The 25,880-nt window shown below is 37.0% G+C and overlaps 14 protein-coding genes across 14 annotated transcripts; 7 read left to right on the top strand and 7 right to left on the bottom strand.

Annotated features, from left to right (window-relative positions):
• Window positions 1–584: 584 nt before the first annotated feature.
• On the top strand, window positions 585–2,534 carry FDP41_010292 (uncharacterized protein; the record flags this gene model as incomplete). Its single annotated transcript, XM_044700574.1, has 1 exon — window positions 585–2,534. One exon carries the CDS (start codon window positions 585–587, stop codon window positions 2,532–2,534), a length of 1,950 nt encoding a protein of 649 aa, XP_044567940.1.
• Window positions 2,535–2,604: 70 nt separating this feature from the next.
• Window positions 2,605–4,452, bottom strand: FDP41_010291 (uncharacterized protein; the record flags this gene model as incomplete). The annotated part of the gene is made up of 3 exons (XM_044700573.1): window positions 2,605–3,187; window positions 3,251–3,438; window positions 3,550–4,452. 3 exons carry the CDS (start codon window positions 4,450–4,452, stop codon window positions 2,605–2,607), a joined length of 1,674 nt encoding a protein of 557 aa, XP_044567939.1.
• A 239-nt stretch (window positions 4,453–4,691) lies between these two features.
• FDP41_010290 (uncharacterized protein) lies at window positions 4,692–6,128 on the bottom strand (the record flags this gene model as incomplete). The annotated part of the gene is made up of 1 exon (XM_044700572.1): window positions 4,692–6,128. One exon carries the CDS (start codon window positions 6,126–6,128, stop codon window positions 4,692–4,694), a length of 1,437 nt encoding a protein of 478 aa, XP_044567938.1.
• Window positions 6,129–6,197: 69 nt separating this feature from the next.
• FDP41_010289 (uncharacterized protein) lies at window positions 6,198–6,842 on the top strand (the record flags this gene model as incomplete). Its single annotated transcript, XM_044700570.1, has 1 exon — window positions 6,198–6,842. One exon carries the CDS (start codon window positions 6,198–6,200, stop codon window positions 6,840–6,842), a length of 645 nt encoding a protein of 214 aa, XP_044567937.1.
• A 305-nt stretch (window positions 6,843–7,147) lies between these two features.
• On the bottom strand, window positions 7,148–8,014 carry FDP41_010288 (uncharacterized protein; the record flags this gene model as incomplete). Its single annotated transcript, XM_044700569.1, has 1 exon — window positions 7,148–8,014. One exon carries the CDS (start codon window positions 8,012–8,014, stop codon window positions 7,148–7,150), a length of 867 nt encoding a protein of 288 aa, XP_044567936.1.
• An 859-nt stretch (window positions 8,015–8,873) lies between these two features.
• FDP41_010287 (uncharacterized protein) lies at window positions 8,874–11,251 on the bottom strand (the record flags this gene model as incomplete). The annotated part of the gene is made up of 2 exons (XM_044700568.1): window positions 8,874–9,874; window positions 9,973–11,251. The coding sequence occupies 2 exons, from the start codon at window positions 11,249–11,251 to the stop codon at window positions 8,874–8,876; spliced, it is 2,280 nt and encodes a 759-aa protein (XP_044567935.1).
• Window positions 11,252–11,530: 279 nt separating this feature from the next.
• Window positions 11,531–14,077, bottom strand: FDP41_010286 (uncharacterized protein; the record flags this gene model as incomplete). Its single annotated transcript, XM_044700567.1, has 2 exons — window positions 11,531–12,531; window positions 12,598–14,077. The coding sequence occupies 2 exons, from the start codon at window positions 14,075–14,077 to the stop codon at window positions 11,531–11,533; spliced, it is 2,481 nt and encodes an 826-aa protein (XP_044567934.1).
• Window positions 14,078–14,387: 310 nt separating this feature from the next.
• Window positions 14,388–15,821, top strand: FDP41_010285 (uncharacterized protein; the record flags this gene model as incomplete). Its single annotated transcript, XM_044700566.1, has 1 exon — window positions 14,388–15,821. One exon carries the CDS (start codon window positions 14,388–14,390, stop codon window positions 15,819–15,821), a length of 1,434 nt encoding a protein of 477 aa, XP_044567933.1.
• Window positions 15,822–15,835: 14 nt separating this feature from the next.
• FDP41_010284 (uncharacterized protein) lies at window positions 15,836–17,266 on the bottom strand (the record flags this gene model as incomplete). The annotated part of the gene is made up of 1 exon (XM_044700565.1): window positions 15,836–17,266. The coding sequence occupies one exon, from the start codon at window positions 17,264–17,266 to the stop codon at window positions 15,836–15,838; it is 1,431 nt and encodes a 476-aa protein (XP_044567932.1).
• Window positions 17,267–17,499: 233 nt separating this feature from the next.
• FDP41_010283 (uncharacterized protein) lies at window positions 17,500–18,336 on the top strand (the record flags this gene model as incomplete). Its single annotated transcript, XM_044700564.1, has 1 exon — window positions 17,500–18,336. The coding sequence occupies one exon, from the start codon at window positions 17,500–17,502 to the stop codon at window positions 18,334–18,336; it is 837 nt and encodes a 278-aa protein (XP_044567931.1).
• A 383-nt stretch (window positions 18,337–18,719) lies between these two features.
• Window positions 18,720–19,784, top strand: FDP41_010282 (uncharacterized protein; the record flags this gene model as incomplete). Its single annotated transcript, XM_044700563.1, has 1 exon — window positions 18,720–19,784. One exon carries the CDS (start codon window positions 18,720–18,722, stop codon window positions 19,782–19,784), a length of 1,065 nt encoding a protein of 354 aa, XP_044567930.1.
• A 252-nt stretch (window positions 19,785–20,036) lies between these two features.
• FDP41_010281 (uncharacterized protein) lies at window positions 20,037–22,055 on the top strand (the record flags this gene model as incomplete). Its single annotated transcript, XM_044700562.1, has 1 exon — window positions 20,037–22,055. The coding sequence occupies one exon, from the start codon at window positions 20,037–20,039 to the stop codon at window positions 22,053–22,055; it is 2,019 nt and encodes a 672-aa protein (XP_044567929.1).
• An 87-nt stretch (window positions 22,056–22,142) lies between these two features.
• FDP41_010280 (uncharacterized protein) lies at window positions 22,143–23,079 on the bottom strand (the record flags this gene model as incomplete). Its single annotated transcript, XM_044700561.1, has 3 exons — window positions 22,143–22,460; window positions 22,552–22,852; window positions 23,072–23,079. The coding sequence occupies 3 exons, from the start codon at window positions 23,077–23,079 to the stop codon at window positions 22,143–22,145; spliced, it is 627 nt and encodes a 208-aa protein (XP_044567928.1).
• Window positions 23,080–23,483: 404 nt separating this feature from the next.
• Window positions 23,484–24,665, top strand: FDP41_010279 (uncharacterized protein; the record flags this gene model as incomplete). The annotated part of the gene is made up of 1 exon (XM_044700559.1): window positions 23,484–24,665. The coding sequence occupies one exon, from the start codon at window positions 23,484–23,486 to the stop codon at window positions 24,663–24,665; it is 1,182 nt and encodes a 393-aa protein (XP_044567927.1).
• Between the last annotated feature and the right edge of the window lie 1,215 nt (window positions 24,666–25,880).

Here is a 25,880-nt window from a genome sequence, read left to right as displayed (position 1 = left end):
ATAATAATACCTTTCTCAAAGGACCATTTTTCTCTGCGATAATAACCCTACATTCTTCCATTTTGTAAATTTTGACATTTTGGTCAAAGTCTTTTCAACAATCTCAAATTCCATACCGGTAATTTTCGAAACCTTATGTCCAATCCAATTCATCATCTTAATGTCATGCAGGGTGTTCACTAAACTATTCTTGCGTTCGAAAAGAATTCCTGATGATATAATTTTTTATTGAATTGAAAAAAACAAAAATAACTCAAAAAAAATTGAACTTACCGAACGTGCGTACACCACAACACCGTACAATACAGAATATTGAAGTGTGTTCTCAATTGCTGCTTGTACTGTTGTACAACAATTTAATTCCTTGTGAGCAACATTAAAATCATTCCTTTTCTCATCATCTTCATCACGAATATAAACAATCAACAACAACAACATCTCCTTCCCGATAAATACTTTTCCTTCATATATGAGAAACAATGGAGAGTTTGAACCCAAACGAATTTTGCAGAATATCTAGTAGTTTCATTCAGTGCGTGTTATCTCAAAGCGGGCCGCATGACGCATTTGCAGCCTTGCAAGAGATGATTGATAACAACAATGCAAGCAATTCCATTGAAAGAGAACGAGGATCCAACCAATTAAAAACAATATTGCAGAAAAACCTGGAGCTCAATGATCCCAATCATTTTCCAGGTCCGATGGCTGTTCAAATATCGAGGACCTCTCTTGAAAAACTGAGAAACAATGACTACTATATTACAGAAAAATCGGACGGAATCCGAGCCATGATGATGATGTTATGCAGCAAGAATTTTCCTCGTTGGGTTTACGAAGACGATCATACAGACCAGTTTAACTTATTGCAAAACTGTGCCATTGAATGTACATATCATCATGCAAAGCAAAGTGCAAAGGAGGATGTTGTTCTGCAATTGACCATTCTTGATAACACTAACTTTCTTTACAATAGAAGAACAAACACTGTTCAGTTATTGAACACAGCAACAAATATGCAGAGAACATTGAAAAGGCTGAATGGATGGTGCTTTTCATTCTTTTTTGACAGAAATTTTGAATTTTATTTATGCCTAGAAGAAATTGTTTTTCCAACAAAGAGTACCATTTCTGGCAAGATTGTTAAGGTAGCAGACGTGAAATACCAAGATTTGGTAATTTTGGACGGAGAGATTGTTTACAATATTCAAGAAAAAAGATATAACTATTCTATTTATGATGTGATTAGCTTTGTGAAGGAATTTATTCACAAAGAAACAAATACTACTATTGATAAGATTGTGTCGTTGCGAAAAGAATCCATGACAACTCGATACAAAGAAATAACAAGCGGTGTCACTGACCCTCACTACTACTACTATCAAAAAGTTTTGCGAAAACCCAGCCCCAAATGTCTCAAATTAATTCGAAAACACTTTTATGACAAGACAGAGCTCATGACAGTTCTGAATTGCATCAAAGAGGATCCAAAAACAGGCGAGTACATCTATAAGGGCTATAACAAAAACGATGGACTTATATTTACTCCAAAGTCAGGAGAATTAAGCGCGTTCAAGCCAGGCTCTAATGACTATTTGATGAAATGGAAATGGCCCAACAAGCTTACATGCGATTTTCTGGTGTGTCCTGTGAACAATTCAGAAATCGTCGAGCATGCACGTACTTCTACTGATAACTGCTTTTATTTTTATTTTCAATTTAAGAGAAAGCTCACTCATTTCACTGTATGTCAAGTGAAAAATATTTCAGAGAGTCTTGTTGCTCGATTTAGAGGACTTGACGCAAATGAAGCTCTCATTGCGGAATGTGGATACGATTTGGCTAATCATGATGGATGGTATTTCCTTCTTATCAGAGAGGACAAAAACACACCCAACGCATTCAAAACAGTCGCGAATACGCTCGAAAACATGCTTGAGAATGTCACCGTAGACGATTTGCAATATTATTTATTGCCAGGCGATTCTTATGACAGCAAAAAGTATATGAGAATATTAGATTCTAGGGAGCAATTTTTACGCGAGTATGAAGCAAAAGTTATTGAGCTGAAAGCATTTGCTTATTTCAAACTTGCTCACTATCAGAGTTCCCTTTCTCTTCAGTATTGCATTGCCGATGAGGGAGTTTCTTGGAATTTTCATTGTTTCGTCGGCGACTCAAAAGTTGATTTGAATCATGTTAGAAATAGTCATAATCAAGTAGTTGAAACTTATTTCAATCCAATCGATGGCAAATATGTTGTGACTCGAACAGTCAAAGTCTCTCCCGAAGATTTGATCAAAGTCTGCAGTGGCTCAGCCTTGTTAGAGAGATTATTGCTCATGGAGAAGGCACGAAATTTAGCAGACTCTGTCTTTGCAGCAAAATCATCACCTCCAGCAAACTCTTCTTCGAGTAGCACTAGTGGTCAACAACAACACAAGAGGTCTCTACAAGAAATAGATGCCAATGGCTCTCATGATACATCACAAGGCGGACAAAATGGGGAGCCATATGTGAAAAAAGTCAAGCAATAAATCTTTATGAACAGTGGAATATCAAGAATGATAGCTGAAAATCATTTGAGCAGATCTCTGTTGTTTAAAGTCACAATTGATTATTTACTATTCTCAATTGTTGCATGATTTGTTCCACTGCTTGACGACATGCATGTTCTTTGGCATCTTTTTTAGTTTTAAAAAACAAACTCTTTGCCGTGACGGAGGCAATCGAAATTCTTTTGGTGAATTTTCCAAAAGTAACAACTACTGTTAAAGAGAACTTGCCATGGCTATCTGTCTGTTCAGAAAATGCCATTTGGCCTTTTAGTTTTTGGCACATCTCGTTCAACTGCTGAACTGAATTTTCGTGATTTGGCTCTGAAAGTAGTCCCTTTAACAGTGTGGGAAGAGGATCGTGAGTGTTTCCAGTAAGGTGTGTAATCCATGGTGCAACACCATACATGGGTTTGCTGGAGGTGCATTTTGGGCATTTGAAAGTCAGAGTTGTCAAAGACATGAGAAGTTCTTTTGCTGTTGGTCTTGAGTCCTTGTTTGAATCAAGCATTTTCGCAATGAGTTCTTTTTCTACATTGAATAAATGATCGCATGTGGATAACTCTGAATGAGGATTGGCAATCAACGATTTCAATTTCACACGTCTTTCAGATTCTGTTGTGAAACATGAGAGCCTATCAGAATAAAATAATTATCAATCATGACATTGTGCATTCCAAATTATCCAAATGACATACATTTCGAAAAATACAACTCCTAAACTAAACACATCTACTTTTAAGTTCTTTTCTCGAGGTTCCTTTTCTGGAACGTAAAATTGTGTACCTCGACTAGATCCAATTTTATGACTTTCATCATAGCTATAACTTAAACCAAAATCTCCAAGTTTGACCTCTCCTTCATGAATTAAAATATTATCAGGTTTCTAAAATGCACATGATCATAGGCATGGTCGTTCACAAAAGCGATTCGATCATGATTGTGCACAATTACCTGAGTAAAATCCATTCAATGAGTTCAATTCAATAAAACGTACCAAATCACTGTGAACAATCGAAAATTCGCTCAAAAAGGCAAGTCCCTCTAATATCTGTATTAAATATTTCCATGCATGTCCTCTTCTTAGGTTCTTTGCAATTTCTGTTTTCAAAGAACTGCTACAATATTCCATTTGAATACACAATACTTCATCATCATTTAGTGAGCTTTGATTGTTGTTGGTCGTCTCGTCGTTGGTTGATTGTGATCCATCACTCTCTCTCTCAACAAATAATTCTTCAATTTCATCGATAAGGGGCTCTTTCCAAACACTGTAATATCTCACTACTTGAGGATGATGATCGATGGATGAAAGTTTCTTTGCCTCTTTCATGGCTTCTTTTCTTTTGTTTTCTTTTAATTTTGACAACTTGACCAATTTAATGGCATAGGTCTTATGATCGATGTTATGTTCAGCTTTGATGACAGTACCAAAAGCCCCAGATCCTAACACACAAGAATCCTTTGAATTTCCAAAGTTGAAATCTGTTTTCAATCGAGAGACAAGATTCCGAGTCGTTGTAACAAAATTCTCATCTTGTGCATCATCAAAGGTCATTTCTTTCATCACAAAGTCAAACATTTGCTTCATGGTGAAATTCTTAAATGTCACCATGTCGGATTGTTTCAACTTTTTGAGAGTTGCTGGCCAGTCCTTTTTTAATTGTTCAAGAATTTGCCTGCTGTCATCATTGATCGAAAAAGAAGTTCCAGAGTTTTGAGAGGAGTGGTGAGATGTTTCCTCAAAAGTGACAGATGTTTGAGATGAATTCTGTTCTTCTTCTTCTTGGTCGTCGTCCTTTTCGTCGTCTTCGTCCTTCTCATCATGATCATTGCTCGAGACTAGTTGGGCCTTGGAGAAAAAGGGAGTGTTGGCCTTTTTGTGAGGGACGCGTATCATATTTTTGTTGTGATTTGGATTTTTGTGTCGTTTTGGTTCATCATGTAACTGAAAGCTGATGATGGATATCGCATTTTGAAAAAAGCTATTTTTCCGATGAAACAGGAGGCATGCTCGACGAAGGTTGACTTTCACAATTATTTCCTTCTGAAACTAAACACGACGCAGTCTTTCATGAGCTGTCAACACGTCTCCTGATTGGTACAATGATAGTGAAATTATTCACGTGAATACATTGTCTAGTAATCGTTTTCCTCTTCCTCATCGAACGAAATAATAGTCACATCTGAAAATCGATCACTCGATTCTTCATCCTCTGTTTGTTTCATCAATCCAGTGTGGAAATGTAAACAAAATCGTTTCCACCTCAAATCCTTACATTGTTCATCTGCATCGAAAAAACATTGTTTGGCAGCTAGCTCGAAATAGTAAATTGCTAGAGTGAGATTCTGAGACATACCAATGCCATCTCGATGCATGGTTCCTAAATGATAGTGAGCCCCAGGATGTCCTAAATTGGAAGCCATTTTGTAATATTTCACAGCTTGTTCGATATTTTGAGTGACTCCCAAACCATCTTCAAACATTTCTGCCAAACTAAAGGTGGCATCAGCATTGTTCAGTTGTATGGCTTGCATGTAGTACTCTTTGGCTTTTTCAAAGTTTTGATCGACTCCATCGCCATTAAAATACAAATTTCCTAATTCATTGATGGCAGGAGAGTGATTTTGTGCTGCAGCCAACTCATAATATTCTTTCGCTTTCAAGTAATCAAGATCCACTCCAAATCCTAAATTAAACATGATACCCAAATTATAGTATGCTTTGGCTGAGCAATAGTTTGATGCCATTTCATAACATTCTTTCGCCTTGTGAAAATCTTGATCAATTCCTATTCCATACTGATACAACATTCCTAGTGCACACAATGCTTCTGCATAATGATTTTCAAAGGAAAAATGATGACGACATGTCATTTCAAAAAGTGCTCTTTCAGCCGCTTTCTCAAAGCATTCTTTAGCTTTTGCATAATCTTGTGTCACACCATAGCCATAGTAATAAGCATTTCCCAAATTATGAACTCCACTCGAATAATTTTGATGTGCAGCCAACTCATAGTATTCTTTTGCTTTTGAGTAATCGACTGGAACTCCCTTTCCTTCAAAGTAAAGATTTCCAATCATGTTCTGAGAAAGGTAATGAGATTTAAGTGAATCGGATTGAAATAACAATCTTGCTTTTTCATAATCAATTGCATGTCCACATCTTCCACAATACATGCATGCAAGAAGTAACTTTTTACAATCATTTTGATGTTGTTCATCTTCCAAATCTCGAAATGTTTGCGAAAAATCAGAAAATCCAAATTTGTACATTTTTTTTAAATATTCAAAGATGTGTACACTATCATCTGGAGTTGCTCGATCCGAATTCATCCATTTCATCAATAAATTTAAGGCTTGTTCAAAATTCTTTTGTTCAATCAAGTCGTGAATGACTTGTTGTGAGAATTTAGAATCATCCTCGTTCTCGGAAACTTTTCTTTTTTTAAAATCATCGTGCTCTTCAGAGTCATCATCATGATCGCCATAATGAGTGATTGGAGGAGAATGGTGATCTTTTCTCTTTCCGTCCTCCGTTCTCCGTTCCGATGATTGACCCACATTCGAAAACATTTTTTTTTCGAGTAGTGTTTGAAAGCTTTTTTTCTTTCAAGTTGAAGAATTTCATTCATCGACAGAAAAATGGGCAATAGGAGTAAATTCGTAAAGGCCACCGGAGATGCAATCATTGATCTCAAAGCCGTTCGTGAAGTGTTGCGACATCGAAAGGAACTTCGACATCGTTATTTTGAATTTGCAAATCTAGAGGAATGGATTCACACTAATCCATCGGATGGAAAGGAATACACCACTCTTGAGGATTTGGGTTGCTTTTACGATGATTGGAAGATTCGTTATTTGGACAAGGAATGGATTCAAGTGTTGAATGATTTGTATGATTGTATGATTATTCGAGGCATTCCGAATTCCAACCTTCCGAAAGTTGCTTCACAAGGACGGCAACACTCTCCACCAGAATATCGTTCAGGAACACTCGAATCCTTGATTCTGGAATATCAAAAGAACATTCATTCAGAGGAGAAGATAACTTTGAATGAGTTTAAAACTCTCGTCAAACCTTTATTGTTGGTACATCCTGATCCTGTATTGAAAATCAAAGGTGGTATTGGATTTCAGGATGTTTCGATCAAGACTTTGGAAAGGAATGACTCTGATGATGATAGTTGTGAAGAAGAGGTTCAACATGTTGTTGAGGAATCATCTTCAAAATCTTTGAAAAAAAGCATCCAAGCCCAATTTGGATCCTGTAAGGATTTACTTTGTTGAAGAACATGAAATATGGTATTATATTGAATTTAAACCTAATAGAGGTGGAATTTATATTGGAACAAGTCTAATGTATCTCATTCCAGTTGAATTGAGCGAAACGAATGCTCATGGAGATGATGACTTTGATGTGTATCGGAAAGAACTAGAAGAATTTGAAAACATTCTCTCTTGTTTGCATGATAGCGCCTTCAATTGGTGTATTGAAAAGTTATAATTCACAATACCTATTCTAAAAACATTCATTGACAAGACAAATATCACTTGTCCAGTTGTAGCTCAACAAGAATTATTTGATTCAATAATTATTTGAAAATTTTACTGCACTTATCGTAACAATTCGAAACAAACTGAACAGGAACAGACGACGATGGACTCTTGCTTGAGGATTGAGTATCTTGTTGTGGTATGGTGATGGATGAATTTCGATTCTTTTTCTTTGGTCTTCCTCTTTGTTTTAAGGCATTTCCTGACACTTTGAGAGCCATTTCTTCCGTGGTGACAACATCAAACTCAAGAGGTCGTTGTTCTCTGCATGCTTTTTCAAAAATCAGTCTTGGATTTTTCCTAGGTTTGTTTTTCTTGCTCGTCGTCTTTTGAGGTTTTGACACTTTCGAAAGTGTCTCTATTTGTTTTTCCGTCTTTTCGGATGTTCTTAAAGAGGATGGATTGTTGTTCACAGTTGGAGAAACAGGAGAGGAAGAGGTAATTATTACAGGAGGAATTGTTGTTGAGAGGGATGGATGATGATTTTGACTTGTTGTTGAACCAAAACTCGAATCCGAAAAGGAAGGAAGACTGGAATCTTCTTCTTCTTGGATATCAAAAAGGGCATTGAACCAATCGAAAGATGGATCTGCCACCACATTTGTATTGATTAGGTTCAGGTTAGGTTGACTACAGAGTTGGCTGCTGTTTGGTTGTTGTTGTTGTATAAAACCATTCAGCATTAACACTTGCTTCAGTTGCTCAATGCATTGAATGTTCTCTGGCGTTTCAGAATATTCTGAAAAAGTATTGGCCGAAAAGAAGGTATCAAAATCACGGAGGCAAACGTTGTTGTGGTTGTCGAGGGGAGTTTGTGGTTGAGTGGAAGGATGGTTGGCAGCTGTTGTTGTGTTTGAAGAGTGTTGTTGTTGTGTGTGAAGTGATGCAACGGTATTGCAGCTCATAACATTTTCAGTGATGTTGATCATCCAATTCAATGATGGATCATCATCATTCGGGAGGTGTTGTTGTTGATGATGGGATGGGAACAATGTGTGTGGTGTGTTCGATGAATGATCAAAGAGAGTAAAAGGATCCGTCACACTTTTATCAAGAAACAACTGTTTCATGAAGAGAAACCAACTGCCATATGGATTCGAACTGTTTGAACTGTTTGGATTGTTGGTCAAGGTGTTGTTTCTCAGTAATGTTGGAAAGATCGTTGTTGTTTCATTGCAAGGCATTCGAGTGATCATCATGGTGGTGATCAATAAGGCAGAAGAGAAATTGGTTGTATGGTTGTTCAATTAATAATGATGAGTGGTTTTCTTTTTGATGAATCACTTGGTGGCGTCCCCTCGAGATGCATTTAATGATCGTTTGTGCAGACCCATTGCTGCGCTTTAGTATCCGGCAGTTTCGGTTGGCATTTTGGAGAAAATTTAAACGAGGAGAAAATCATGGATCCTCGGATGGAAACAACCACATCCATTTTGAGAAATACCACATGAATGGTGCGAAGCTGATTTTCTACAAACCTGGAGTTCGTTCCTTTTTGTATTGGTTAATACGACAGAAATGAAAGTGCAAACGTACGACATTTGCATTAAGAGAAAAGCAATGACCATTGTCGTAGAATTGCTCCATTTCCATCCGTTCAATAGACAGGAGAGTGATTGCGACAACAATAACGATGGTCTTTTGTGGTAATGCCATTAAGAAGTATTTGTTTGGTAGGTTTGCCATTTCGTTCCAAAGCTCGCACAAGTACGAATTTCGTACACCAATACAAGAATAATTATACTCGTGCGCTTTCTGTCGTCGCTACAGAGCTAAATGTTGAGAAATATATTCGAGAGTGACAAATCGAGAGGACTCATTCAATCTCATCATTTCAAATTTCTCTACTGTCATTGATACATCCTTCAAGAGAGTTCTGTATTTTTGATCGACGAGAGGAAAGCGCCTGGCAAGCATATCGAGTGCTCGATAGTCCATTTGAATAAATGTCAGTAATCGTTCTGCGTATTCAGTGATGATCAACGAGACGGAAGAAAGAATATTCTTTAAGCATTGCAAATGCACTCGACATGCCAGAGAGATGGGAACAGCCGTACTATACGATGAGTATTTAAAATCTTCACATTGCGTTGTTTTTGAGATTAAATCTGCATACTTGATGGCCTCCAGTGATATTTCACCCTTAAATGTTTTGTGTTTTTTCAAAATCACAATGGCATAGAGCATGGTCATGAATGTGTTTCCTGCAAAATCCTTGGTTCCAAAGATTGTTCTGATATTCTCCACAGCAATGTTAATTTTTCTGATGGTACTTTCCAAGCTTTCCGTGTCTTCAATAGGATGTTTTTCTGGATAGTACTCATCTCCTCGATCACTACTAGAACTGCAAGATAGAGAGTCAACCAGTTGATGAAAACCCAAAGGATAATCCTGTTTGTCCTTGTTATATTCATAAAATTCTTTCAGTTTCGATAGCTGCTCCTTGAAAAGAGAGTTTTCATGACTTTTTTTGGTTGTTTTTGGGTACTGAAACATTTTTTCATTAGAGCTTATCACATATTTTGATACATTCTCGACAGCATCTTGTGACAAGCTGTAGTTGATGGTTTCTTTGGGTGTGAAAAACATGAGAACTGTTTCGTAACTCTCGAGTAGCTCATCTCGATAATTGCTTCTCAAAAAAGACTCTGATAATAATACCGTTCGTAAAAGACAATGAGCACGTTCTGCTTCAGGATGAAATTCTTTCACATAGAACTTGACATTATTCAAAATATACTCTGCCTTCTGACGCTCTCCAGCTCCTATCACGCATGAAAATTGAATCAATATTGACAATGTTCATCGAGAAATGATATAATAAATTTGAGAGTGATCACTATGTCCATTAAAATAAACCTACCAATTAGATAAATTGCTAACCATGAATAAGTTAACATAGTTTTAAAATCTGAAACATTGTCAAAAACAATTGCCATTCTCGATCGTGCTTTCTCGTACTGCATTTTGGCTAATGCAAAATTGTCAATTCTTTGAAAACACATGGCTTGACAAGTCCATATGAATGAGCAATCGTTTTCTCCTAGATCATGAAAATATTTGTAAAAGTATTCCAAGCTTCCAACAAATTTTTCTGTTTGAGGAAATAAGGAAACTTTCATAAATTGAAGAATTTGTTCTCTGTCCGTACTTGGTAAAACTTTTAAAATAATTTTCAGAAATATTTCATAAGATAGTTTGCTTGTAATTTCTGGGCTGCTTTTTAAACTACTGATATTGTTGTAAATTGTTTTGTAGATGGATTCAATATTTTCTTTAGGGAGGAGAGATGAGATTGATTCTGCTTCTGTATCACTTAGTAAAAATTCTGATGAAGACATCATTGGTGATGAAGATTGAGAAATTTGACTTTGTTTCTTCATGTACAAACAAAATGATCTATTTTCTTTAGCACAATTAGAACAGCATGGAAATAAATAGTCACATTTTCGATGTCGTATTTTGCATAACAAACAAGAAGTGTCTGCTTTGAAAAGTTGAGCACATGGATGTTCATATGTTTGTAAATTTGTTGAGTTCGTTTGGGTTTGATGAGAACTTTCTCTCATCATAAAATTTGAAGCCAAATATTGGTTTGGAGGCAAAACGTTGGTTGATGATGCACCATCTGAGCCACTCGTCGAGGTAGTTGGTGGTGACAAAAATTGTTGTTGCATGGATGATGATGATGAGAATGGTTGCCGTTCGAACGCATGAGTTCTAGTTTGACTGAAATGTTCACAATGATGTTGTGCGAGATGACTCGGTAAAGACTGGCCATCATGCGTGTATGGCGTGTTTGGAAATTCCACTCTTTCAATACTAATTCTCATTGATGATGGATGTTCCATGGTTGATCCTCTCTCTTGCCCCATGTGCTGCTTTGTTTCAACAGCAGGAAACAAGAGTGGATGAGAATCGTCTGTTTGGGCCATCAACAAACTACTAGCTCGGAGGCTATTTCCAATCAGACTTGAAGGCGCCGAAATGATGGAGGGCACTGCATAACCAGGTTGTTCCGTTGTTGAGGAAGGCTGTGATTGTTGTTGTTGTTGTTGAAACAACCTCGTTTGTTGTTGTTGTGGTGTTTGCAATGACGCTAGCGGTGGTTGATTTGGGAAGTTAAGATTGTTGGGATGCATCCTTGGAGCATTTTTTTGGTTGGAGATGTTATGTGGATCAAAATTCGCTTTTAATGGAAAATCATCTTTTTGAACCTTATACTATCCATCTATGGCCACCATCTAAGGTTCTTTTATAGACCCAAATTTTGGTCATTTACTTTTAAATGCAAAAGTGGCGCTACAAGGTTTGATTTCGGGCATGGTGGCCAATCAGCCCCAGATAGTTCTAGGTATTATTATCATCGAAATTATCTCAATACACCAAGAATACGTGTTCACAAAAAGAGTCCTAGATTCTTAGAAAACGTTCATGTATTGTGAAAGGTGCTGCAATGAGATAAATCGTGTCGGGTCGTTCTCCTTCATTTGTTGAAAATTTTCCAGCGTGGCTAATGTTTCCAGCAGCAGCTTGTTGTACTTTTGATCTACCAGCTGAAATCGATTGGCCAGCATTTTCAGTGCATTATAATCCATGTTAAGATAGGTGATCAATTTTTCTGCATACTCGGCAATAATGAGTGAAGTCGAGTTGTTTAAGATATTCTTCAGTGATTGCAAATGTACCTTGCAAGCAAGTGAAATTGGTACAGAGCATGGAAATGAGGAATAAATAAAATCGTCATATTGCGTTGTTTTTGAGATTAAATCTGCATATTTGATGGCCTCAAGTGATATTTCACCCTTAAATGATCTATGCTTCCTCAAAATCACAATTGAATAAAGAAATGTCATGAACATGTTCCCAATGTAATCTGTTGTTCCAAAAATTGCTTTGATATTTTCTATTGCTATATTAATTTGTTTGATTTTCTTTTCCACGTTTTCATTTGGCTCTTCTTGCTGACTGTCATTAAATTCATCGTCATGCTCACTGCCTTCAGAACTCGTTGACAGAGAATCAAATAATTGGTGGAATCCAATTGGATACTCTTGCTTATTCTTGTCCACAAAATGTTTCAACTCTGCCAGTTGTTTCTTTAGTTGTGCTTTTTCTGGATTTGGTGTTTTGGGCTCTTTTGCGGAGAAAATTTGCTCATTTGAACTAGCGACGTATTTGGAAACAGTCTCTGCTGCATCTTCCGATAGACTATATGATGCTGCCTCTTTGGGAGTAAAAAAGACTAGAATATTCTCGAAATGAGTAAGCAATTGATCATAGTTATTGCTTTGCAGAAAAGACTCTGAAAAGAGAGCGGTTCTCAATAAATAATGAGCGTTCTCAGATGTCGGCTGAAATTCTTTTACATAAAATTTCACATGATTTAAATAATATTCCGCTTTTTGTTTTTCTCCTTCGCCTAGAGACATTGAAAATCAATAAAGAAATATCACAACATTTAATGTTTTCCATTGTTGCTACTTACCTACAAGATAGGCCACCACCAATGCATAAACTGACACTAATTTGAAATTTGACACATGATCAAATATAGTTGACATTTTGGATCTAGCTTTTTCAAATTGCTCTCTTCCTAATTTTTTCTCTCCAATTCTTTGTAAACATAGACATTGAAGAATATACATCATGGCACGATCTGTATCTTCGAGTGTATTAAAATATTTGTAGAAATATTCTAAATTTCCAACAAATTTTTCGTTTTGAGGTGCAAGAGAAACTTTCAGTAATTGAGAAAGAAGATCTCGTTCCGCCACTGGAAGAATTTTCCCCATGAGTTTCATGGCTAACGAATAAGATAACTTGCTAGTAATTTCAGGTCCGCATTTGATGCCAGAAATGTTATTGTGCACATTTTTGTAAATTGTGTCCATATTTTCTCTTGTTATGTTTTTAGAAATATTATCTTCCTCATCTCCTGTTACGACAAACATATCATTTTTCAGGTCTTGTTCTTCTTGCTGTTTTGATGTTTTTTTTCCTTGAAGATACAAGCAAAATGTTCGACCCTCTTTGGAGCAATGGGTGCAAAATGGATAACAGTAATCACATTTTCTGTGTCGAATTTTGCATAATAAACATGATGTTTCATGTTTACCTTGTGTGACATTTAGAACATTTTTTGTAAAGTTGGGGTCTTGGAGAGTAGAAGGCCACGACGATGAAGAGCCACTAGAAGAGGAAGATGTTGAACTTATTGATGAACTAGTTGCGTTGAGCGATTGAGGTGAAATAGATGAAAAAGGAGAACAGAATTGGTCAATTTTTGATGCTACAAGGAGGTCGCTTGCGCGAACTGTAGAACTCGAGTCGAGAATGGATGTTTGACCTGTGGCATTGACGGATGGATGTTGATATTGTTGCTGGATATTCAAAGAAGGAGGTGGTGGAAGAATAGGTTGTCGTATTTGCGGAGAAAGAGTGCTGTGTGGATGGCTATTAATTGGTAGGTTGATAATTTCATTCATTTGTGGTTGAGTCATGATTGTCGTCATGGAAGGATGATTTTGTGGGGTTTGGGAGTTTGTTAAAAAGTGAGGTTGTGAAAATTGCTGTTGTTGTGAAATGCTTGATGACGGCACGGAAAATAAATTTGTAACTGAATATTGTGTGGATGCATTGTTATTAAAATTAGTATTGTTGCTGATGATGGTTGTGGTTGTTGTGTTCGGGTTGATCCGAATGAAAGATGATGAAGGAGCTTGCTGATGAAAGCCTTGTTGGTATTGTCCTAACGATAAGCTCATCGGCATTGTTGGTGGTGGTCGCTGTAGCTGTTGTTGTTGGGAGCCAATATGTGGTGAACTGAAATTTCTAACTTCATATTCTGGATTTGTGGATGTAGTCGTCGTGGTTGTATTTTGCTGATGATGCTGATTCACCATATCATTCACGTTGTTGGGATTAACATTACTAGACCCGAAGAAAAAGTTGGTGTTCGGAATCATGCGTTGTTTCTCTGTGGAACGATGATGGTGTTGCAATTCAACGGTTGGTTACGTTTGTTGTGCGTTATTTGTTTGCTGTTGGCCAACAGAAATGCGCACTGAACAAATTGAGATCTGTTTGGAGAGGATCAAAGGACGGTCTATTTTTTTTTGGTTGAATATATTAAGGGGAAACTCACCACGCAAGCGACTTGGGACACGAGAGTGGCAATGCTATCCCTTCTCCTTTTCTCTCGAATCATTCCCAACGTTGGATTTCGCCAAGAAATTCCATCCTCATAAGGAGAGAGGAATGGGTCGTGACCAAAAAATGCCGCCTCAGCCCTCATCAAATCGTTCTGTTTTTTTAAAGCTCACACAACCACCACGTGTGGACACGCAGAGTCCGAACAGCAATCATCAATCCCTTTCAAAGTTGAATCGTGATGTATCTGGGAGTTCGTGCTCACATTCATCTAATACTTGTTCCGATAATCACAATTGTCATCATCAAGCAAACAAATCAAATATTCCTCATTATCGGGGTCACGACATTCCTATCTATTCAAATCAAACCATGGAAATGATCAACGATGCAATAATATTATCCGAATTAAAATCACCAACTCCCGACGTTCATATATTATTTACACATTTCGATCAGAAATATTTTCGAAACAAACTCAGCACGTGTACTACATTACGATGGAGCAACAAAATGACCTTGTGTGCTGGAATATGTTACAGCCAATACCAAAAATTAACCATCACAAAAACCTACACAGGAAAAACTCCGGGTGATGTTGTAAAAAAGCAGGAGCAGGTGACTCAAAGAGTGTGTACCATTTCACTTTCTGAAAAGTTACTGAAATTTAGACCTTCAATCGACACTATATCGACCTTGGTTCATGAAATGATTCATGCTTTTCTTTTTATAGAGTCCAATGTGGTCGACAGGGAAGGCCATGGAGATAATTTTAAATGGTGGATGAATTACATTAATCGAGTTGAGGCAAACACTGGAATTCACATTACAATATATCACAGTTTTCATGATGAAGTTGATTATTATCGTCAACATCATTGGAAATGTACGAAATGTTCAATGTTGGTAAAACGAGCTATGAATCGTGCTCCAAACAAATACGACGATTGGTTTCCAGATCACGAGAAAAAGTGTGGAGGAGCTTTTATCAAAATTAAGGAGCCAGAAAAGAAGGGAGTAGCATGTGATTCGAAAAAGAATTATTCTGGAATTGAAAAATCAAGAAAACTTATGGAATCTTTCTTTAAGAAATCTGTTTCAGCAAATAGTACAGTTGCATCCTCGTCAACACTGTCATTATCATCACCTAAATCAGAATGCAACACTATGCCATCCACATCAAATTCACAAAAACCAAAACTGTATTCAAAGAGAAAAGTAGGAGGGATATTGGACACAAAAAACATTGGTCTTCCGTTGCCCTCCACTACTGATTCCAATTCAACGGCACAAAAAAGTGCAGGTGTCATCTCCCTTAAAAATCGACACGATCATGATTCTGAAGTAATTTTAATTGACGACGAGAATAGAACATCCAGTATGGCCATTGAATTACTTGATTCTAGCGATGATGATCTTGGTGATTCTAAGTGCACAGAAGTTATTATCGATGACAATGATGATGATTACATTCCACCTGATAATGTAGTTATCGTCAACAACAACAACGACAGCATTATGAGTGATAGCAGCAATGGTGACGATGTTATTATATTGTAGATTCTAGTATGAAATCAAAAAACATGAACATGTTTGAGTATTATAACTGATATGCATGCTATCAGTATTAATGCGAATACTGCAAACGAAATGGTCCAAAACAATATCCACCCTACTTTTTTCAATTTCCTATTCCTCGTCCTTAAAATGCAAATTAATGGAGCGGCAATTAATAATGGAGGGAACACAATCCCCAAAAAAATACCTCCAACAATCAACCAAATAATATTGATCTCTTTAAGGTGCTCCTCGTGGCATTGATGGCACACCACATTGCTCATATTTCTATGGTACAGAATTTTCACAAGTGACGGAATTTCTTTCGGATCTACTTTACATTCTTGACAAATATTCTCATTGCAAAAAGTACATTTGTCAATGCCTTTCACATCAGTATGATTTTTACACATGCCCGTAGGAACTGCGGACTTCCTACTGGAGTCGATGGGATCCATGGCCGAACTCTGAGAGCTTGTGCTGCATTCTGTGACATTACTTTTTGTTCTGATCATTTTCCGAGGAGAAGGCGTTTTCTGTTCGATTTTTACATTGGTTGCATATAAGGCAGATTTTTGATTGGATGTTAATTTTTTAATCTCCTCCTCACTTCCAGCTGTGTTAAGGGAATTCACTGATTCAATTTTGTCCAGAGATTTATCAGTGACAAGATCATAATCTTGTTCCTCATCTCCCATGTGAAATGATTCCTCTTTGAGATCGTCCAAATTATTGTAATGCTGTGGTCTATTACCTCCAAGCACAATCTTTCCTTTTTCTCGCAAATTTACCTCACCTAGATGATATTCATCAATGTTGTTGTGTATATTTACAGAGTTGTGACATTTTACATAACCCTCATTTGTACAACTTAATTCATCATTTCTCTCCATATGATAAGTATTGTGTAAAAATTGTTGTTCGCCACCATTTGGAAAGTCATGCAACAAGCGAGCTTGAACTTGATTCGTTGGTGGGCTCACTACAACTTTTAAATTGGACACTTTGGAATAGTGAGGATTTTTGTGATGAAATTCGTGAGTGTTGTTATGAAAATGATGATGACGGTGAAGAGTTTGCACATTCGGATTTGAAACACTCAACAACGAGTCAGAAAGAGCGGATGGAGAAGAGAGAGTTGAAGCCAGTATATTCATTTCGGGATGCCTTTCATTAGCAACACTGGGCATTGTTTGCATTGGGTTGTTCTTTTCATTTGTTGTTGTTGTCGTTGTTGTTGCTGCTAGTTCTGTAGTTCTAAAAGTCGATGGATGGAGAATGAACGGTGTGGAAGAATTCACTTCTAAAGAAAGAGAGGACTCGTTATTGTTGTTATTGTTGGCACTCGTTCCGATGCTGCCAGCAGGATTTGTTGTCTCTTTCAGAGATGATGGGTCCTCTTCCTCAACTTCAACTTCGTCTCGCAATTTCGTGAAGCGTTGAACCATAACGACGATGATGGTGATGGTCGTACCAATATTGGCAGAGGTTGTAGGTAAATTTGTTTTTCCAAAGCCAAGACAGTTTCTTTTTTGGAAAATTTTAAATGTGTCTAATGACTACCATCATCAATCCATGATCTAGATCCTATTAATATTAATACCACTATTGAGAAAGAAAGAATGGGCACTGATGAACCTTATTGGCAACGCGTGACACAGCTGCCTCCGAACCACAAAAAATGTCTCAACAACACTCCTCCTCCTCGTCATCATCATCCTATGTCTTTCCCACTCACAAACTTCGACCCCTTCCGAGTAGTACCACTACTGATAGTAGTTGCACTCAAAACACATCGATCATTCTCATTGCGTGTGGAAGTTTCAATCCGATCACCAATTCTCACCTCCGAATGTTTGAAACAGCTCGAGACTATCTCCAAAATGAAGAGAAGCTTTCTGTGTTGGGTGGTTTCATCTCTCCAGTTCATCAAGACTATGCCAAAAGAAAACCAACTCTCATAGAGGCACATCATCGAGTGGAAATGTGTAAATTGGCTGTCTCTGATTCGGACTGGGTGGATTTAGATATGTGGGAAGTGAATCAAACCGAATACAGTCGTACATTATTTGTGTTAAAACATTTCACAGAAGAAATTGAAAAGTTTTATTCTCTTTCTTCTGGCAATAGTGATGATCAAAAAGTGAGAATTATGTTATTGTGTGGAGCTGATTTATTGGAATCTTTTGTGAAACCGGGAGTGTGGATTCCAGAACAAGTCGAGTACATTCTTTCCACGTATGGAGTGTGTTGCATTGAGAGAGATGGAATTTCAATTTCGAAAATTATATTCGAACATGATGTCTTGTACAAGTATAGGAAAAACATTCACGTCATTCCAGAATGGATCATCAATGATGTGAGCTCAACAAAAGTTCGTCAACTTGTAAGAAGAAATCACTCCATCAAGTATTATGTGGCTGACAAGGTGGCAGAGTACATCAAGAACCATCAATTGTATTTGGCTGAACAAACCAATACCAGCACAAATGCAGTATTCGAAAATAAACAATTATAATTTGTTGTTGTTTGTGTGAAACTTGGAGGTGGTCTCGTGAGACCTCATGGCCATATATCCCTCATCTCTTGGTATGATCACAGCCTGCTTGAACCAAAGGATTCCTCAACTATTGTAGACGTCTGCCACACGTCCAAATTTGGGCCGATCACCTCAAAAGCACACAGATCAAAAAAACACCTCCACACCAAACACACAGGCTCTGCACCATCATCATTCCCACTCTCTCTCACAACGTTTGCCACTGTTCTGACCGAAACGAGAAATTTTCATTATTGTAATATTCTGTTGTTATTCTATAATAGAGAACTCATTGAGATTCCGAAACAAGAGTTTTTAAATACTGTTGAATTCATATGATTCGTTGGAAGCGAAGAAAAACTATGAATACTGATTCGGGTTGTAACTCATCAACACCATCCAAGAGTAATAATAATAATAGTAATAATAGTAACAATAGTAACAAAAATCATAACAACGATCATCATCATTTAATTGATCTCCAAAACGAAACGAATAACGACCAAAACAACAAGGAGCGAATGGAACCCTCCATGGTGATGAATAATTTCAAAACTACAACATGCGCCACAAATAATGTCCATACTTCGTTATCCCGTCCTTCATCATCATCACCATCCTCATCTTTCTCCGCCACCATATTACCTCCTTTGTCGTCTCTTCATCTGTTGTCCCAAGTTTCCACCGAGTGTGCTTCAACAACAACAAACCAGAGTGAACGAGTACCACAGGATCATCGGATACAAGTGCTGAATGCTGATGAATATGGTTCCAACAACAAATGGATCCTCACAAATTCAAAAGCTCATGTGCGTGAAATGCCACCACCTGCCTCTCCACTTTCGACCCAAAGCAGCAAAGAGAGCACTCGATCGCTCGCTTCTTCTTCTTCGGATGACCCAAATAAGATTCAAACATGTACCTTACAAAATCTACCAACAATCGACTCTATGGACGGCAATACAACCCTAAAAAATCAATTGTTTAAGGAACAATTTAAGAAGTATGTCACTCAATACAAGAGAAGATACAAAAAGGTTGTCATTTCCAAGACTCCAGAACAACAAAAAACGATCCTTACGAAATTGTTAAACTTTCAAGGTGGACAATTTTTTGCCAATCTGCAAAATACCTCCAAGAATCAGATGGTCATACAAGCATGCATGCAAGAAGGAGACCAACTCTTAGATTTGGCCGTGTTAGTCACAAGAAAAAGATTCAGTGCAAAACCCAAGCTTGAGGATTTTTCATTTAACATGGTGGTTCTATCAAACCCCACATCAACGACGTCGTCGCAATTTTTGCCACGAACCCCCGTTGCGAAGAATTTATCGAGTGACAACACCAACTCTGGCTCTGTCGGCCAACAATCTAAGCCCACCTCTTCATCCATTTCATCCAACGAAGCGCCAATGCAAAAACGATGAAGGTTTTTTGCACTTCCTCAGTGGAATTACTTTTGTTTCTCTTGATTTATCCTAACTTCATCTTGACTAGTCCTAATCATAGATCATCCATAATGGAGTCGAAACCAAGGTTAAAGGTGTACAAGTTTTGAATCAAAATATTCATACCCTTGATCTCTTCTTTTGTAAGCTCTTAAAACTCAATCAAAATCAAACATTTTCACAACATTCCATAAGTCTTAACAATTTCAAAATTCATCATAACATTAAAAAATGAGAAGACACATCCACCGAAGCATAGCCTCCAACCATCATCTCCTCTCGGAAGCTACACCTCACAACAATTACAATCATAATAATCATTATAAAAACATTGGAGTATTACCATCATCGAGAATTTCTGGCAATTCTTCGTCGAATGCAGCAGCTTGTCAGTCGGCAAATCGTACCATCCATCAACACAACAAGATTAAGAAAAATGATTATTGTTTGTTAGAAACCAATCACGAATTGAATTTAACTGGTGCGCATCGAAAACGATCTTATCATACTAATGTAACAAGTGTCACAAGACAGCCTCGGCCATCCAATGGCGAAGCATCAACATTTTCATTCGATGCCAAAACTTTTGCAGAAAGTTTGAGAAGATACTTTCAACAACCTTTCTCTAATCCCATGGAAGAAGAGCAAGTTGAGAAAATATCGGCAATTCCAAGTGCTGCTGAGAATCTTTTCACGCAATTAAAGATGTCTGACATGATGAAATATCAACCTCATCAATTTTTCCTCACCAAATTAAGATCTTATATTGAACACGGATTGGAGAAGGTGAAAAAGCAGCCAGCTCTTGATGCTAAGAATGCAGATGCTTTTGCATTCTTTGTAAATGGAGGAAAAGGTACTGGACGAACAAGGAATACCATCGAAGCTGTGGAAATATGCGCGCAAGAATATAGACACAAGTTTAAGAAAGTTATGTACTTATATTTACCATTTTTGGATATGTGTTCTTTAGAGGAAGAGGAAGACATGTTTGGAGCGCAAGAAATCTTACATTACCAACAATCAAAAAAGCTAATCACTGCCAGAATGATCTATTCATATTTCACACAAGTCATTGAAAACCCATTTGTGATGCCATACAGACATTTTCTTGATAATTGCTTTCACTTTATTCCTGAAGATATTAGCTTGGCTTCAGAAATTATTAGATATGACTCTCGACTGACTAGTGATGAGGAATTACTTCTTTTCATGATTCTTGACGACTGTGATGAGTTGTTGAAATATACCATTGAGAATTATACTTTTAAACCATTTAGCGTGTTAGTTCGAGTGTATAATGATCTACCTTCAATATTTAAGGATGGAACAAATACAATCTATGCACCCATCATGATTGGTACAAATATTGAAGGCATGGTTGATGACTGGGTTCACAAATTAGGACCCACTCGGCCAACCTATGCAGGTAGTTCGTACCACAAAAACGAAACTTTTACAACGTCCCAATTCCCACTTCTCACTAAAGAACAGGTAGAACAAATAGTTGATCACATGTTTGAAAAGAAGGGTCACATTGTGATTCAAGATGAGAATGGAAATGGTCATTTTATTGATAAGACTAATTGGAGAAGCTCAAAAGCATTAACAACAGCTCTAGGGATTATCGGAGGACATCCATTAGTTTTAGAATATTTTCTATTATTTATTGCATCTGTACATTACTTGCACAAAGATTTTTGCAATTTTCAATATGCTGTTGAGAGAACAAAATATGAGATCAAGAGACAGTACAATTTTATAGAATTGAATCTCAAAAATACTGACAATCAACTCGAAAAAATTATTGTTAGTACCTTCACGGGTCGTGAGATTCTAGAAGTGACAGGAATGAAAAATTATGAATTCTCCCACTTTTCGACGTATTTCAACTCGGGAATTGTTTTCCCAATGATTAAGAATGAAGATGAGGATATATTTTTCAATAATTATAATAATTTAGAACGAGCGGTGTGTGTACCCTTCATTTTCCTGGATGAGCTCATTGAACAAATTCCTGAGGAGAGCAAAAACAAACGAGTATTTAGGGAGCTTTGTACCTCTTTAAAGGAGTTGTTTGATTTGCATCTGTTAGATAAGAATGGAAAGATTGAGATGGTCGAGAAACAAAAGAGAAAGGCTACAAAAGTCATGTCAAAAGCTATTGAGAGTTTGAAAAGTTCAGAGTTGGATTCTCCTTATATTCAAGAGTTGCTTTCATGGCAAACTCTCAGCCGTAAAACTGAGTAATTTCACGAAACGAGAACACATATCATTATGGGCATAAATATTATTTGGTGTCACTTTTAGAAACGACCTAGAAGATATTCGTGTTCATTACAGAATGTCCATCACGTCACTTTTTTGAGTGGTGTCTGTGCTGGTTCCACTAGTGCCTTCCTTAGTTTGTTCCTTTTGTTTGTTTTGAGCATCTTGCTTTTTTTTTCTCGCTGCATCAATATTCGAAATGAATTCATACCAAGTGGTTCTCTCGCCAGCCTTGTTTTTGGACTTTCTGTCTTTCTTGTTTTTCTTCTCAGAGCTATCTGAAGAAATTGCAGATGCAGTTGGTGTTTTCAATAAATTAGTGTTAATAATTTCAAGCATTTTCAAAATGTCCTCTTCATTGTATCGTGACTCACAACTGTCAATAATCTTTTCATTTGGTGTTTGATTTTGAAAGATATACCAGTTTCCATGAAATAGTAGAGGTAAGCGAAGAGTCATTCACATCTCTGAAACATACCGAGTGAATTTCAACAAGAGTCGATGGAGGATTATTCACCATCAACATCTTTTCTAACTTGGTTAAACGGTAAGGCTCCAACTCTTTAAGTAAATTTCGAATAGTTTCTTCATTTTGATATTTCACTATTGTTTGCTTGTCAAAATAATACAGTAAACGACATTCAAAATCCAACAAGGGATCTCTATTTCGTTTAAAATTAAATTCTCTCACACCGAATTTTTCTTTTCTAAATTCAAAATGTTGTTCAACCACTTGTTTCACCTCGAAATTAGTTAGCGGATATTCATCTACCTTTAAACTATAATAATAATTTAAATAATTGCAACATTCCGAAGGGGCGATGATTTCAAATGTAAATTATTGTTGTTGTGTCCGGAATCAAAATTTGATCATAGGATTTCACAACATTCATTGTGCATACAATAATTTAAAACAATCATCCAAATCATAAACAATAATTATCAAACGCTCGTTTTAACACGAACATTGATGTGAATGTGAATTCATCAAAACCTACACTTTCATTTTTTTTAAAATTCTTTTTTCGATATTTCTGCATTTGATTGTTCTCTTTGAGGTCGACAAAGACAAAATTCGAAAGAAACTCCAAAAAGCTATGAAAGCCCCCTTATTATCTTTAGAAAAAGTGCACAAATTTTGTATCATTACATTCAACTTGGAGATGGAATCTTCATGCGACAAGATGCAACTGCATACATTTTCTATGAGGTGAATTTTCAAGTTTTTTAAAAAAAAATATTTCAGGTGATCATCACTGTTTGCATTGACTGATCATCACTCTCGCCTCTATCCTTCTCTTTCTCTCTTTCTCTAATTTATTTCTGACCTGTATTATTTCCTTTGGTGCTACCATCATCCATATCATCATTAATTTTCAATTTTACAAAAACAAATTTTGAATCATCATCATGCGTCTATTAGAAGGCAACAATAACGATGCGTCCGATCCACTCATTCTAACCTATGGAAGACCGTTCACCATGAAATCCGTTCATGGAAGAATGCTCACTTTCAATACTCATGAATATTCAGCAAAGACTTTCTTGAACGCCTTTGTTCAAATCTCTGCTTCTGAAAGCAGCAGCTCTGTAAAGCCTTCAGGAGGTGCCTTGATGGGAGCTACCTCTCATATTGATGCTTCCACTGTGAAGGATTACGTAAAGACTGTGTACGAGAATGCTTCATCGCCATCTCATTATGGTGTGTTTGTCATGCAACCTGCGAATAGCAAAATTAGCAAGACAAGCCCAGTGTGTTATGGTCAGATTGTTCATATTTACTTTGTGAGAGATCAAGATCAAAAAAAGGAGAGTTGTGGAAAGTATCTCATCATTAATGGTAACTTTCCTCAATTGGGATTTGTTGGTGATGGCGATCATCAAAATCTAGAACCAATTGCTGTCTCTGCAATCAAGACTCTTCCAAATGAGGAGTTGCAAAACTTCCCAGTTCGAATTGGTGAAGATATTGGATTGAAGAGAGTTGTTTGTAATCAATTAGATCAATTCTACTTGTCATGTAGAAAGGCCAATAATATTTGCCAACGAAACAAATCAACCAACTTGGCAGCATGGGAAAAGTTTACCTTGTGCTTTGAGAATGGAAAATCAGTACAACCTTCAGATCGTGACAGATTGCTAAACTCTCTCTACAGTGAGACTACCTATTTGAGAGATATAACCATCATTATCAGCTTTAGAAATCAATTCAAGAAGGCTGTGCCAAAAGAGAACATTCCAACTGAGGATGAGCTCAAAAATATTATAGAGAATGAAATTGGATTTCCAACTGAGGAAGTTTCATATATTGACTCGATGAATGATTGGATGGTTGAGGATCAAATGGATGACGAAGAAATCGAGGAACCAAGCACCTCCTCACTGGGTGAAGCTCAAAAAGAATATGAAACACCAAAGGTTTTGCAGAATGATAACAAGGAGAAGAAGATCTTCACCAAGTACGCCAAAGTGGTTTTCAAAAAGAAATCACACAGAGATTTGTTGGGAGACATCTTTTTGTACGAAATTACAAAATCTCTCCTCATCAAATGCATGATTCCAAAAGACTTTGCAAAGAATTTGAAAAAATAAAAAAGGATTTTGTTAAGGATGTCCTTTGTCACACAGTAGTTTAAATAATTTGTGAAGTATTTTGGTGTGAGTCAACTTTATTACACTAGTCGTGTTGTTGTTGTTGTTGTTTTTGTAACCAACGCATCACCCACCACATGAGAGGCAAAGCACCTCGATACAAAAAGAAACCAATTCCTCCCCACATTCCAATAAACCACAAAGGAATTTGAAATTTCTCCTTGTTGCCTATATATTTGTTGCTTATTAATTGATTCTCTGGATATTTCCATTCTCCACACCACAGGCCTGTCCATTCCACACAAAATCCGGTTCCAATGAAAAACAAAATGAATTGCAAATCCTTTTGAATTCCAGAATGCAACATGCACAAACAAATCACCACAAGGAACAGAGAAACCCAGGAGAGAATCCACTTGTTTTCACACACTCCAAACAACAAGCCAAAGGACAACCATGACAATCCAACCACCCCAACTTCCTGCCATTCCTCACCTTGTTTGAGTTCTGGTGGTTCATCTCCTAAACATCTCATTGCATGCAAGACATAGAAACCCCACATGAAACATTCATACAAGGGTTGTAAAAAGAAATCATTGGATTTGAATTGAAAGAGTCCTTTCGACAAGGCATTGTAATTGAGAGCAATGAATAAAAGATTGAAGCACATGCAAAAACACAATTCATACATTCGAATGTTAAATTGAAATGAAAAGGACCACCACAAGAACAAACACATGGTTTTCACAGTGTTCCAATGAATGCCAGGAACGAAACCAATGATCCAACAAGTGATCACGAGACGCAACAGTGTTGGAGATAGCACCACATGATTCCACACTCTTCCTGTTGAGTGGGTCGTTGTTGTTAAGAGTGGAAACATGGTCATTTTGTTTCAAAAGTTGCTGTTTCAAGTTGAAAGACAGATCAACGGAAACGACAGATCAACTGAAAACTCCAAATCAAACTTATTCAATGGGATCACATAATTTGAATTACCCTACGTTGTTATCAACGTCACCAGCAAAATTGGCAAGCCGAATCTTGAGATTATATTCAAGCCTTCAGAATAAGACCACCAATGGTTTCTTGTTGTGAATGTGGAACAATGGTTCAAAATCTTGGAAACCCTTTTTCTTGCTGTTCTTGCTGTGGTTCATCATGACACAAGATTGTCAATCTCATAGTGTTGTTCCCATCACAATTCACAGTGTT

Source organism: Naegleria fowleri (assembly GCF_008403515.1).
Source record: "Naegleria fowleri strain ATCC 30894 chromosome Unknown tig6, whole genome shotgun sequence".
In the NCBI taxonomy this organism is placed as follows: Eukaryota; Heterolobosea; class Eutetramitea; order Acrasida; family Naegleriidae; genus Naegleria; species Naegleria fowleri.
The sequence above is the reverse complement of the archived record's forward strand: the minus strand, read 5'-3'. Positions and strand labels throughout refer to the sequence as shown.